Raw genomic sequence first — 14,219 nt, 5'->3', positions numbered from 1 at the left:
CATGCATGGAAGCTTGAATCATCAGTCTTATATGTTCTTTATTGACGTGAAACTTGGTCATTATGATATTTGTTAAATTATATATTTCGATCATATCTGTAATATTATTATTTTCCTATATATATAATATTATTAACAGCATTTTTGTCTCTTAAATGTTCTTCCTTCCTATTCTAAAAGCATCCCATATGAAATATAACTATTTTTTATTTTATTTTTTCAATTTTTCCTAAACATATATTTCCACTGATTAATGATATAATATACTGATTTTTTTATCTTTAAAATAATTGACACATGCATAATATGATTATATTAATTTATAATAGCTAAAATTATGTGAATGTTGTGAATAGTAGAGAATATAGAGAAGAGAGAATGATTTTTTGTGTGCTTTATTCATCATTGGATACCTCTATTTATAGAGTAGATTTACAGAACTTGAATAGGTAACAATATCAATAATCATCTATAATATCTTTTCTATAATACTCCCTCTTAGATGATTATCGACTCATTAAATCACTTCTAAGAGATGTGGGAGTTCAAATGCTGCCTCGTTAAAACCTTGTCAGTAAAAACCCAATGGAAAAATCTGAACGAAGGAAAAAGAGTACAACAATAGATACTCCCCCTGATCTCAATCATCTGAGATCCTTCAACTGATGCATCCCTATCTTGTGCACCAATTTCTTGAATGTTGAAGTTGATAATACCTTTGTAAATAAGTCAGCTACATTGTCGCTTGAGCGAATTTGATGGACGTCAATATCACCATTTTCTTGAAGCTCATGTGTATAGAAAAACTTTGGTGAAATATGCTTTGTTCTATCACCTTTGATGTAGCCTCCTTTTAACTGCGCAATGCAAGCAGTATTATCTTCGAATATTACTGTTGGGTCATCTTTGGCTGTTGGGAGTCCACATGATTCTTGAATATGTTGTGTCATAGATCTCAACCACACACACTCCCGACTTGCTTCATGCATTGCAATGATCTCAGAGTGATTTGAAGACGTCGCTGTTAAGGATTGCTTCACCTACTTCCATGATATAGCAGTGTCTCCTCGTGTAAACACATAACCTGTCTGTGATTTAGCTTTATGTGGATCAGAAAGATATCCTGCATCTGCATATCCGACTAAAGGAGACTTTGATTTTGTCGAATAAAATAATCCCATATCAATTGTACCCGAAGGTAACGAAATATGTGCTTTACACTATTCCAATGTCTTCGGGTTGGACATGAGTTATATCTCGCTAAAAGATTAACAGAAAATGATATATCTGGTCGAGTATAATTTGCGAGATATGACAGTGCACCAATGGCACTTAGATATGGTACTTCTGGACCAACGATTTTTTCTCCATTTTCAGGTGGTCGAAAAGGATCTTTGTTAGCATCAAGTGATTGAACAAACATTGGTGATGCTAATGGGTGTGCCTTGTCCATGTAAAAGCGCTTTAATATTTTTTCTGTATATGATGATTGATGAACAAATATTCCCTCTTGCAAATGTTCAATCTGCAATCCGAGGCAAAGTTTTGTCTTTCCTAAATCTTTCATCTCAAACTCATTTTTCAAGTAACTGGCAGTTTTAGTAAGCTCTTCTGGAGTGCCAATAAGATTTAGATCATCAACATATACTGCCACAATTGCAAAACCCTCATCTGTTCTTTTTATAAAAGCGCATGGACAAATAGCATTATTTGTGTATCCTTCTTTTAACAAATATTCACTAAGACGATTGTACCACATGCGATCAGATTGCTTTAATCCATATAAGGATTTATGCAGTTTTATTGATAACATAGCCTTGGACGCTTCACCATTTTCTTTCGATAGTTAGAATCCTTCAGGCACTTTCATATATATATCACTATCAAGTGAACCATAAAGATAAGCAGTTACAACATCCATAAGTCGCATATCAAAAGTTTCTGATACTGCTAAACTGATTAGGAATCGAAAAGTAGCGGCATCCATCACAGGTGAATATGTTTCCTCATAGTCAATTCCAGGTCTCTGCGAGAAACCTTGGGCTACGAGTCGGGCCTTGTATCTTACAATTTCTCCATTTTCATTCCTCTTTCGTACAAAAACCCATCTGTATCCTACTGGGATTACATTTTCAGGTGTTCGTACTACAGGTCCAAACACTTTATGTTTTTCTAGTGAGTCTAATTCAGTTTGTATGGCCTTCTTCCACTTTGGCCAATTATCTCTTTGTTGACAATCCTTAACGGATTGTGGTTCTGGGTCTTCATTATGTATGATGTCAAGGGCGACATTTAGGGCAAAGACATTGTCAACAATTGTGTTATTTCAATCCCATAATTTTCGAGATGATATATAATTTATTGAAATCTCATTATTTTCATGAGAATTTGATTCTTCAGGAATAATATTATCCAAGTTTGGTTCATTGATCTCTCTTACTATATCATCCAAGATTTCTTCTTCGGGAGCTTTTGAATTTTCTTTCTCTTGTACCTTTCTTTTTCGAGGTACAATATCCTTTGAACCAATTGGTCGACCACGCTTCTGGCGTATTTTAGGTTCATTTGCAGGTTGAATAATAGCTGGTCCTACGGGGACATCAATTTTTACAGGGGTATTCTCTGCATGTATATGTGACTTTGTCACATTCTTTGTATTAACAAAAGCATCGGGCAATTGATTTGCAATTCTTTGCAAGTGAATGATTCTTTCAATTTCTTGCTCACATTGATTATTTCGAGGATCATAATGAGATAGTGTTTTCTCATTCCAACAAATCTTTTGTTGTTCTTCGGGACACAACTTTATTTCTCCTAGATTTGGAAATTCCAATTCATCGAAGTGGCAATCTGCAAATCTCGCAGTAAACAAATCTCCTGTTAAAGGTTCCAAAAATCTAATAATAGATGGTGAATCAAATCCCACATAAATCCCAAGTCTACGTTGTGGGCCCATTTTGGTTCGCTGTGTAGGTGGGAGAGGGACTTGTACTGCACAACCAAATACTCGAAGGTGAGAAACATCAGGCTCTCGACCATAAGCAAGTTGTAAGGGTGAGTATTGGTGATAATTAGTTGGCCTTATACGAATCAATGATGCAGCATGTAATATGACATGTCCCCACACAGATGATGGAAGTTTGGTTCTCATCAATAATGGTCTAGCAATTAATTGCAAACGCTTAATAAATGACTCTGCTAAGCCATTTTGTGTATGGACATGGGCAACCGAATGCTCAACTGAAATCCCTATTGACATACAATAGTCATTAAATGTCTGCGATTTAAATTCAGCAGCATTATCAAGACGAATTGTCTTGATTGAGTGATCTGGGAATTGAGCTCGTAATTTAATAATTTGCGCAAGTAATCTAGCAAAATCTATATTTCGAGTTGAAAGCAAACTAACATATGACCATCTAGTAGACGCATCAATCAATACCATGAAGTATCGAAATGGTCCACATGGTGGGTGTATAGGTCCACAAATATCCCATGAATTCTCTCCAAGAAGGTTGGGATTTCAACATCAATCTTTGTAGGGGAATGTCTTATAATTAGTTTTCCTTGTGAACAAGCTACACATGGATAATCATTGTGTAAAAGAATCTTCTGGTTCTTTAGAGGGTGTCCATGTGAGTTAATTATTATTCTGCGCATCATTGTTGCCCCAGGGTGACCAAGTCGATCATGCCATAATTTGAAGCACTATTGGTCAACAAACTTCTGGTTTGTGACAATGTTTGCTTCGACTTTTTTTTATTGTTGTAAAATACATTCCAGAAGGAAGTGCACATAATTTTTCTTTTATCTGCTTCTGGCCAGATATAATAGATATTATGCAAAGATATTCGAAATTATTTTCATTTAATGTTTCAATATGGTATCCATTTCGGCGGATGTCTTTAAAGCTAAGCAAATTTCTACTGGATTTGCTCGCATATAGGGTATTTTCAATATATAGGCTTGTATTATTTGGTAAAATGATTTTTGCCTTTCCATAACCTTCAATAATTTTTGATGCACCCGATATTGTTGTAACATTATTTTCAGCTAATGTCAACTCCAAAAAATACCTTTTATTTTGAAGAATGGTATGTGTTGTACCACTATCCACTAAGCATTCATCCTGACATTTCATCGTTAATCTAAAATAAAAATATAATTCAATAAGCTAAATTCAATAAATAATGTGTAAAGCTTTCAAAGGAAATATTTTATTGAATAATGAAAACATTTATTGAATAACAAAATAAACCTCCATGACAAATCCTAAACATGAACTGAACATCAAAATAAAAACGAGACCACGATAACCTAATAAACAATAGAAATTCAAAGTAGGAACAAGAGCAATGAAAGTAATTACTTGTTATTTTCTAACACACCACCACCAATCAAATTATCTATATTTCCATCTGGATTAGCAAAGAAATCAGAGACGTCCAAGTGAGTTATATCAATTGGATCATCATTGTCCACAAAATTTATCTCCATTTTTCCATTTCCTTGATTGATTTTTGGTATAGATCCACAAGATGTTTTGCCGTACGACAGGTACGAGACCAATGCCCTTCCATTCCACATCTATAACATTTTTTCATATACTTTCGAACTCTTCTCCTTTGCTTCTTCATTATTGGAATTCCACTGCTGGTGGCTTGTTTTATGTTTCTTTCCATTTTGTTGCTGATAGTATATCTTCTTTGGCCACGCCCACGTCCACGTCCACGTCCATTGTTATGATTTTGAGTGGAATTAGCATTCGCTTCAGGAAATGCAATTTCATATTCTTCAGGAAATGTAGTTCCATTTGCTTCAGGAAATGGTGTGGATCCAATTGGGCGCATTTGGTAGTTTTTCATGAGCAGATCATTGTTTTGTTCAGCAACTAGTAAGCATGAGATGAGTTCAGAGTACCTTTGAAATCTACGTTCACGATATTGCTGCTGCAGAAGAACGTTTGATGCATGAAAAGTGGAGAATGTTTTTTCTAACATGTCTTGATCAGTGACTTTCTCTCCACAAGGTATCAATGTGGAACTAGTCTTGAATAATGCAGAGTTATAGTCACTTACGGACTTAAAATCTTGTAACCGTAGGTGCATCCATTCATATCGGGCTCTTGGGAGAATTACAGTTCGTTGATGGTCAAATATTTCTTTTAGATTTTTCCAAAGCTCTCGTGGCTCTTTCACAGTGAGATATTCGACTTTCAACCCATCATTGAGATGATGACGGAGAAAAATAAGTGCCTTTGCATGGTCCTGCTGGGACATTTCATTTCCTTCTTTTATTGTATCTCTTAAATTCATAGAGATAAGGTGGACCTCGGCATCCAAAATCCATTATAAATAATTTTTTCCAGTCAAGTCAAGTGCTTCAAATTCAAGTTTGGTGATGTTCGCCATTGCAACTTTAAAAAAAAAATTATATAATTAGAATCATGACATAAATAGAGTAAAATTGCATTACTATTATTGAAAATAAATATTATAACAAATTATGCATGTTACTACTTTTACTATGCAATTTTGAAATTTTGTTATTCTATTTGTTAAACTAACATCGATGCAGGTGTACATTGAGATGTGCTCAATTAATAATTTATGTATCTATTATAAATTGCACTAATTACAAATTGTAGCATTATAAACTAAAGAAAAAAATAACTCTTTTATGCACAATTATTCTAAATACGTAAAACAAATATCACAGAATCCTGCCCAACTTCGTAAACAAGCCATAAAATAATTATAATAAAATTTATGTCTTAAAAAAATTACTCCCACACCTAGAATTTCTCACACCACTGCTGCGGTTGTGAAGAATTATTATTATTATTATTTTTTTTGGTCCAATTGATATAAAAAATAGTGTTGTGATTGACTCAAAAATTATCATAAAACTAGTAAATACTAGTATTCACACAATATTTTAGCGACTATTTAAATAATCAAAATCCAAATAATATAAATCTTAAATAAGCAATCCAAGATATGAAAAAAACTTAAATCAAAACAACTATACATTTATAATCAATATTCTTCAAGAATATTGTCGAAACATATGATAGTTATCTAAATTCTTCAGGAATATGATAACATTATATTTTATATCAATATTATTCATAGATATTGATAGATCTTTATGATTTTAGATCAAGATTCTTCGGGAATATTGATAAATCTTATTCATCTATATTTTATTCATAGATCTATCAATATCTTCAACATAAAGTTGTGTTGTGCTACTTCAGGAGCATCAACATAAAATTAAAAGTTGTGCTTCTTCAGGAGCATCAATATAAATCTATAATTTGTGCTGCTTCGGGAGCATCAATATTAAATCTAAATATTGTGCTTCTTCAAGAGCATTCATACAAGAATAAGAATAAATTATTTATAAATTTTACCTTGAAGAGCACTCGTGCTAATAACGTGTTGTGAATAGCAGAGAATATAGAGAAGAGAGAATGATTTTTTGTGTGCTTTATTCATCATTGGAGACCTCTATTTATAGAATAGATTTACAGAACTTGAATATGTAACAATATCAATAATCATCTATAATATTTTGTCTATAATAGTGAACATATAATAATTGCCTGTGGTTTTTTTTTTTTTTTTTTGACAAGAAGCCACGATTGTTAACTTTCAATGTAAATTAGGTAAATATAGATATGTCAAAATGAGCTATGTTTATCGGGTTTGTCCGTCCGTCCGTCCCATCATATAAAATAGGTGGATTGAGTTCGGTTGACAAATTCTCAAACCAACAAATATGGGCCAACCCGTACCATCCCGCCTAATGATGGGTTGTGGCCCGCCCTAACCCACCAAATTACACATAAGCCCTTTTTGGCATATCCCACTAATTAAAATAAATAAGTTGGGTTGTATTATTCCAACTTGTCTAATGATGGATTGCGGCAAGTTGTGGCTCCGTTGACCAGTTTTGACACCTAATGATAAATCTTCAACGAAACGAATAAATTTACTAATTATATAAGTCAAGAAAATCATTTTGAATATAACATGTGCTATTATTATTGTTTTAAAAATAAACCATGTATAAAAAGTTTGGAGAATAAAACATTCGTTATGGACAAATCAACAAATAATAGGAGAGTATATTTGGCCCATATTATTTTGAATTTGACTTAAAGAATGATTGATTTAGAATTAGACGACCACAAGGGACATGCATGTTTTGTGGAAGTTTCAACAATTATTTGACCTCAAATTTTTAGATTCCTGAGAAAATTAATATAATGAAAATTATTATTTATGTTCCATGTTCTTATCAATCATATTTATATTTCATAAAAACTTTTGTGAAAATATTTTGCGAGTTAATTTTGTGAAAATGATCTTTTATCCAACCCAATCCCTGAAAAAATATTATTTTTATATCATAAATATTACTTTCATTATAAATATGAATCAAATCAACCTGTATCACGTATACTGTCTCACAAGAGACTTACTTTTTATACTTTTAGCAAATTAATAACTAAAATACTATTCTTTAATGGATGTTCGTGATTTAAAGCTAAAATATCATGATTTTAATTAATTATATGAAAACCTAATTTTCACATAACTGTTAAGTATTTTGAGTTTTGGTGATGCGTTGCTTATTTCGTGTAAGGAAAACTAGTAGAATAGGGGTTTATAAAACCAGCAGACATCTAACATGACTTCTACCTATATAATTGTTAGAATTAGTAGAACCTTAGTGTATGGCTAAACAAAATCAGAAGCGGTAGTCTTTGAATGAAATGCTGTTAAGGATCAGATTTTCAGTTGACAATATTTAGTACAACTTCTCAGCATATTGTTTTTATCTGATCGATGGTACTATTTGTCAGAGAATGTTTCTCATTTATGTGACCATTCTGTACCATAGTACACGTCAATTAATATATCGTACAAGACCATTTATTGCTCATTACTATTTTGAATATAAAACAAAATGCAAGCAACGTCAGTTTGTTCATCATACTCATCTCAAATTTTTCAGTTTCCAGTTGCTTCACTTGCAGACCAAGAAAGAACGTCAGTTCGCCCATCATACCCATCTCAAATTTTTCCTGCATTAACTTGGAAAATTTCTCAAATAATTTGGGGTTAGTTGACCCAAAAATAATATCATCAACATATATTTGCACAAGTAAAATATGATCATTCTTTGAAAATTTGACTAAAGTCTTATCAACAGATCCAACAATAAATTTGTGATCTGTTAGAAATTTTAAAGTGTTTCATACCAAGCTCTTGGAGCTTGTTTAAGACCATATAAAGCTTTGCTTCAAATGATAAACATGATCAGGAATAGAGTGATTAACAAATCTGGTGGTTGTTCAACATATACTTCTTCCTACAAATGATCATTTAGGAATGCACTCTTGACATCTATTTGGTAGACTTTGAAGTATTTGAATGAGGCATAAGCAATTAACATTCTAATTGCTTCCAGTCTTGCAATTGGTGCATATGATTCGTCATAATCAATTCTTTCTTCTTGCATGTATCCTTGTGCTACAAACCTCACTTTATTGCGCACAACTGAACCTTATTCGTTCAGTTTGTTCCTATAGACCCACTTTGTACCTATAATGGTTTTAGAAATTGATCTTGGAACTAAGTTCCTGACATTGTTATGGATAAATTGATTTAGATCTTCTTTCATAGCATTTTTCCATTAGGATAAGCAAAAGCTTCATCAGTTTTCTTTGGTTCGAGTTGGGAAACAAAGGCTAAATGAATAAATAAATTAAGCATTTGATTCCGAGTTCTTGCCGGATCAGATGAATTACCTATTACTAGTTCTGGTTGGTTTGATTTCTTCCATTTGTATTCAGCATTGGTTGGATCGATTTCAGTAACTGGTTCAGTTGGTAACTGAACGTTTTTTTTTTCATTTCAGTTGTTGCTGCTTCAGTTGGTATTTGAATTTCATCATTTAGTTCCACCAACTGATGACCAGGAACAATTTCTTGTTCAACTGATTGATCCAGTATTTCTGGTTCTGGTGTTTCAAGGATAATTCGATTCATATGAACTTCTTCTTCACTATCATCCTCCAAACTTATATATGTAAAGCGATCAACTAGTTCAAGTGGATCAGTTGGCTTATGAGTTAATACAGATTCATCAAATACAACATGAATTGACTCTTGTACATTCAAAGTGCATATGCTAAATACTCTATAAGCTTTATTAACTGATGAATAACCCAAAAATATTCCTTATGCAGATTTTGCATCAAAGGCTTTCAAATGATTTTTGTCATTATCGTGAATAAAACATCTGCAGCCGAATATTCTAAAATAGGATATCACACTTTTTTGTCCATGCCAAATCTCCTATAGCATTTTTAAATGATTTTGGTTAATCATTTATCTGTTCTGAGTGTAACATGCAGTATTTACTAATTCTGCCCAAATTTTTTTAGAAATACCAGAATCAGCAAGCATTTTTCTAGCAGTTTCTTTAAGAGTTCGATTTCTTCTCTCATCTACACCATTTTACTTAGGAGTTCTTGCTGCTGAGAGCTCATGCTTAATCACATTATTTTCAAAAAATTGTGAAAGATTTTGATTGATGAATTCAGTCCTTCGATCAGACCTTATTCTGTCAATACCAACTGATTTTTCATTTAATAATCTTTAGAAAAGTTTAATCAGTTGTCTAGCAGTTAGATCTTTTGATTTAAGAAAAATAACCCAGTAAATCTTGAAAAATTATCAACAATTACGAAAGTGTATTTCATTCTCCCTAAACTCATGACTGGTATTGGACCAAAAAGATCCATATGGAGCAGTTCTAAGCATCTGGATGAAGATTTACTACTATTGTTTTTGAATGACGATCTTCTTGTTTACCAAACTGACATATTGAACAAATTTTATCTTTTGAAAAATCTATTTTAGGCATACCAGCGACATGATCATGGTTACTTAGATAAGCAATAGACTTAAAGTTTAAGTGGTTCAGCCTTTTATGCCACAACCAGTTTTTAGAAGATTTTGAAGCTATGCATTAATTTCATTAGTCCAACTGACTTTGTAAGTATTGCCACAACGATTTCCAGTTAAAATGATCTCATTAGCTGAGTCTTTAACAATGAAAGTATGTTTGTTGAACTGGACTGAGAAATTATTGTCGCATAACTGACTGATACTAATCAAGTTATACTTCAAATTCTCAACTAGTAAGACATCTTTAATAATGAAGTTATCATGGATAAGCTTACCCTTACCCACAGTTTTAGCCTTTAGATTTGTCTCCAAATCTGATGTTTGGACTAGTGTATTTGATTAGTTGGGATAGTAATTCACAACCCCTGTCATATGTCGCGAGAAACCACTATTCAAGTACCAAATTGATTCTTTTGTTGTACCTGTTACCTGCAATCACACACATTATATAATCTTGATACTCACATTTATTTGGGTCCTAAATTGATTAGTCCTTTAGGAACCCAGAATTGGATCAGTCCAACTGACTTACCAGTTGTTGTGTTCAAAATTATTTTCCCGGCTTGTGTGTATTAAGTGTGTGATGTGTGGATGAAACAGTATGATTGTTAACCTTCTTCAACTTCTTGTTTACCCGATATCTCTGTTGAACTAGCTTACAGTTATAGTAATTGTAATAGCTCTTCCTAGATTGCTGACTTTTGTAGCTGAACCTTTTAGGTGACCGACTCTTTGAATTAGTTGAACTCTTAGGGCTATAAATAATTCCAAACCGTTTAGCTTTGTTCATATTTTCAATCAGTTGAAACATGGGTTTACTTGGTTCAAAGATTTCATGCGCCACAGTTGATTTCACAAAATTAATGTACTTTCCTTTGTGCTCATTCAACTTCGTTAGTGTATCATTGGCAGAGGTTTCATCGATGTTATTGAAGCCTAAACCAGTTTTATCATCAATTGATTTTTGCAAACTATGCATTTCAGTCAGAGTGACTGATGACTTATTCCAAGCCTAAATCAAGTCAGTTTGTTTTGAAATCTTATTTCTCAACTGATGAATCAAGGACTGGCTCTCAATCATTTCACCTTTTTGCTTTGAAATCTCTCTTTTTAGACTCGACAGTTCAACTGACTCATCAGTTTCTGTTTTATTGTCTTTGGAATCAGTTTGCGCAGCTTTGGCTTTCTCAAATGAGTGAGCAAGTTTGTGATACTCATTTACCATGTCATACAGAGTGGTAATGAGTTTTTCTCGTGAAAAATCAATAGAGCTGAAATCAAACACAAGTTCACTTGTTGATTCCTGTTCTGAATCGTTCGCCATTAAACACTTAACCTCTTCTTCAACATCACTAGAGCTGACTGAGCTTTTCGAATCTGACTTTTCAATGTCAGTGTCTGCCCATTTAGATTTGGTCTCTTCAGCTAGTAGTACTTCATGTTTCTTTTTGAATAATCTTTTATCATTTCTGTCTCTTCTCTTGTGTTCAACTGATTTCTTGCCTTTATCAGTTGAATTTCTGTTGTCCTTCTTTGGTTTTGGACAATCAGCAATGAAGTGACCTTGATTTCCACAGTTGAAGCAAGAACTTGGTTCTTCCTTGGAGTTGTTCTTCTAATAGTTTTGTTTGTAAGAACCTTAATTTCTCTTCATGAACTTTCCAAACTTTTTCACAAATAATGACATTGTGTCATTACTTAACTGATCTGCAGTTTTCTCAGCTGAACCAATTGGTTCCAGTTTATGAGCACTAAGGGCGGTTGTAGCTGCTGGTGTAGAAGGTTCTCCTTCTCTTGTTTGCAATTCAAACTCATAGGCTTTTAGATTAGCAAATAAATCGAGTAGTTCGACCTTATTTAGGTCATTTAATTTTCTCATGGCCATGGTCTTAACAACCCACTCCTTGGGAAGACGTCGGACCACCTTCAGCGCGACTTCTTTGTTTGAATACACTTTTCCAAGTGCATTCAGTTCATTTATGATGTTGCTGACTCTCTCATCATATTCGTTCATAGATTCTCCAGTCTTCATTTTAATATTATCGAATTTTTGAACAATAACTGAGAGTTTGTTTTATTTAGTTTTTTCATTGTCCTCGCAGAGCTGAATCAATTTCTCCCAGAGTTCTTTTGCAGTCTTGCACATCTTTATCTTGCTGAAAGTAATTTTATCCATCGTTTTATACAATATGTCTTTAGCCACATTGTCCAAATTGTCTTTTCTTTTGTCCTCTACTGTCCATTTTTCTCTGGGCTTTTCAATGCGGTGTGGTGCACCATCAGTTATGGCAACAACAGTGTTTTCTTTCAATATTTTCATGGGTCCGTCAGTAATAACGTACCACATATCATCATCTTGTGCAGCTAGATGAGCCTGCATTCTTACCTTCCAATCATCAAAATCTTCTCTGAAGAACATTGAAATTTTATTGAAGGAAGACATGATATTCAGATGTAAAGATGGAAATATTCAAGAACAAGTTTCAACTGCTCTGATACCACTTGTTAGGATCGGTTGGAAGTGAAAAAGTGTTTAGAATGGGGTTGAATAAACACTTTACAATTTTCACAACTTTTTGATGGATGAATTAGTTTAGTAATAAAATTAGGTCAAGAATCTTGTTGTCAATGTCAATCAGTTAACTTAATGAAAGTGAGGAAATAGCTGAAAGACAGATATAATATAACTGATAAGAAAGAACACAAGATTTGTGGATATTTGGAGATTTCAATAACTCCTACGTCACCCATTCTATCTCGAAGATATGATATTTACTAAAAGATTTTGATCTATACAAAGATTTGTACAAACCCACTTCATTTTGGACTTAACACTGCTAAGACTGAAACTCTTAGTATCAATACAATTTATCAGTACTCAACTGATGTGTAACTTCTTAGCACAACTGATATCTATAAGATCGAATAATATAACAATGAGTGTTTGTGCTTTTAAGCTCAAAGTATAGCCTGAAAACTATGAATATGTATATTAAGCGTGAGCTTTTTAGAGCTTTTAAGAATATGCGCCCTGAGAATTATTTATTGGCTAGTTGTAAATAGCCCTCTGAATCAAACTTTTCCTTGCCATAATCGTTCACCTGTGTCGGTTCAAAGCAAAAAAGACTTCGATTCTTGAATAATTCACATCACTATCGGATCAATTCAATAATAGATGCCTGAGTTCTTGACTATATTGCTTGATAACTTGGGCAATTTCATAACTTGATTGTTATTCTTCAGCTGATCTTCTCGGCTATTTATAGGCTTTGCTTTCAACGGTAACAATGACTGCATTTTGAATCTTTATACCCGTTGTATAGCCATGCCAACATTCTTCTGACAATCGTATACTTTAGCTTTTCTGAAATGCGACGTTCCCACTATGCGTTACAGTCTGCTTTTGTACAATTGTCGGTTGATAGCTACGTTCTTTAACTAATGACGTGTAAAGCTGATCAGTTGACTTCTTTAACCGATAAGATTAACTGATCATTCTCAACTGATTGTAGTGTAACTGATCAGTCTCAAATGATCGTTCAGTTGGCATCACAGTTAAGTTAGCTCTGCTCAGTTCAGTTGCCTTGAATTATATACATATTAATATTCAGTTCGGGCAACTATCAGTTTACGAATCTTCCATTCAGTTACTTTTAGTCTTCTTGATCAGTTGTTCAATCTTTTCACGTTCAATTTGTTAAACTCCGAAATTAAGTTTCCAACACTTTCTTTCTGCGCAATGTCTCGCGAAATCTACCATTTTTAAATAATTATGAAAACAAATATAAATGGGTTAATTCAAGTAATTGAGTTACATGACATTTAACTGCATACCCATTCTAAATTCGGGATGACAAGTTTTCGTCCCCCAACAAGTCCAATTGGCTATTTTTGTGTTGTATCGCAATACTACAAATAAATTTTTTTAGTCTTCATTTTAAGCTAGTTGAACAAATATATCAATATTACAAATAAAAGAAATTAGAACGCCTTGAAGTATTGACCCTAAGTAGATCATCTTACATGTCTCACATCAGGTATTATATTTATATATAGTTGTTTTCAAAAGGGTGTTGAAGGGAAATATAATTTCCATATTAAATTGATTTTCCTAATATTATTTTTTTCTTGTTGATGTGAATGAGTATAATACTTAATTATGGTTTTGCATTTCTAGATAATTATGTTAAGATTTTATTGTGATATAATATCTTCCTTAATTTTAATTTCATCT

At 33.0% G+C, this 14,219-nt stretch overlaps 1 protein-coding gene across 1 annotated transcript; it reads right to left on the bottom strand.

Moving 5' to 3' along the window:
- Positions 1 to 4,487: 4,487 nt before the first annotated feature.
- LOC142550559 (uncharacterized) lies at positions 4,488 to 5,279 on the bottom strand. Its single transcript, XM_075659633.1, has one exon. The coding sequence runs from the start codon at positions 5,277 to 5,279 to the stop codon at positions 4,488 to 4,490; it is 792 nt and encodes a 263-aa protein (XP_075515748.1).
- Between the last annotated feature and the right edge of the window lie 8,940 nt (positions 5,280 to 14,219).

This window comes from Primulina tabacum, chromosome 7 (assembly GCF_025594145.1).
Source record: "Primulina tabacum isolate GXHZ01 chromosome 7, ASM2559414v2, whole genome shotgun sequence".
Taxonomy (NCBI): domain Eukaryota; kingdom Viridiplantae; phylum Streptophyta; class Magnoliopsida; order Lamiales; family Gesneriaceae; genus Primulina; species Primulina tabacum.
The sequence above is the reverse complement of the archived record's forward strand: the minus strand, read 5'-3'. Positions and strand labels throughout refer to the sequence as shown.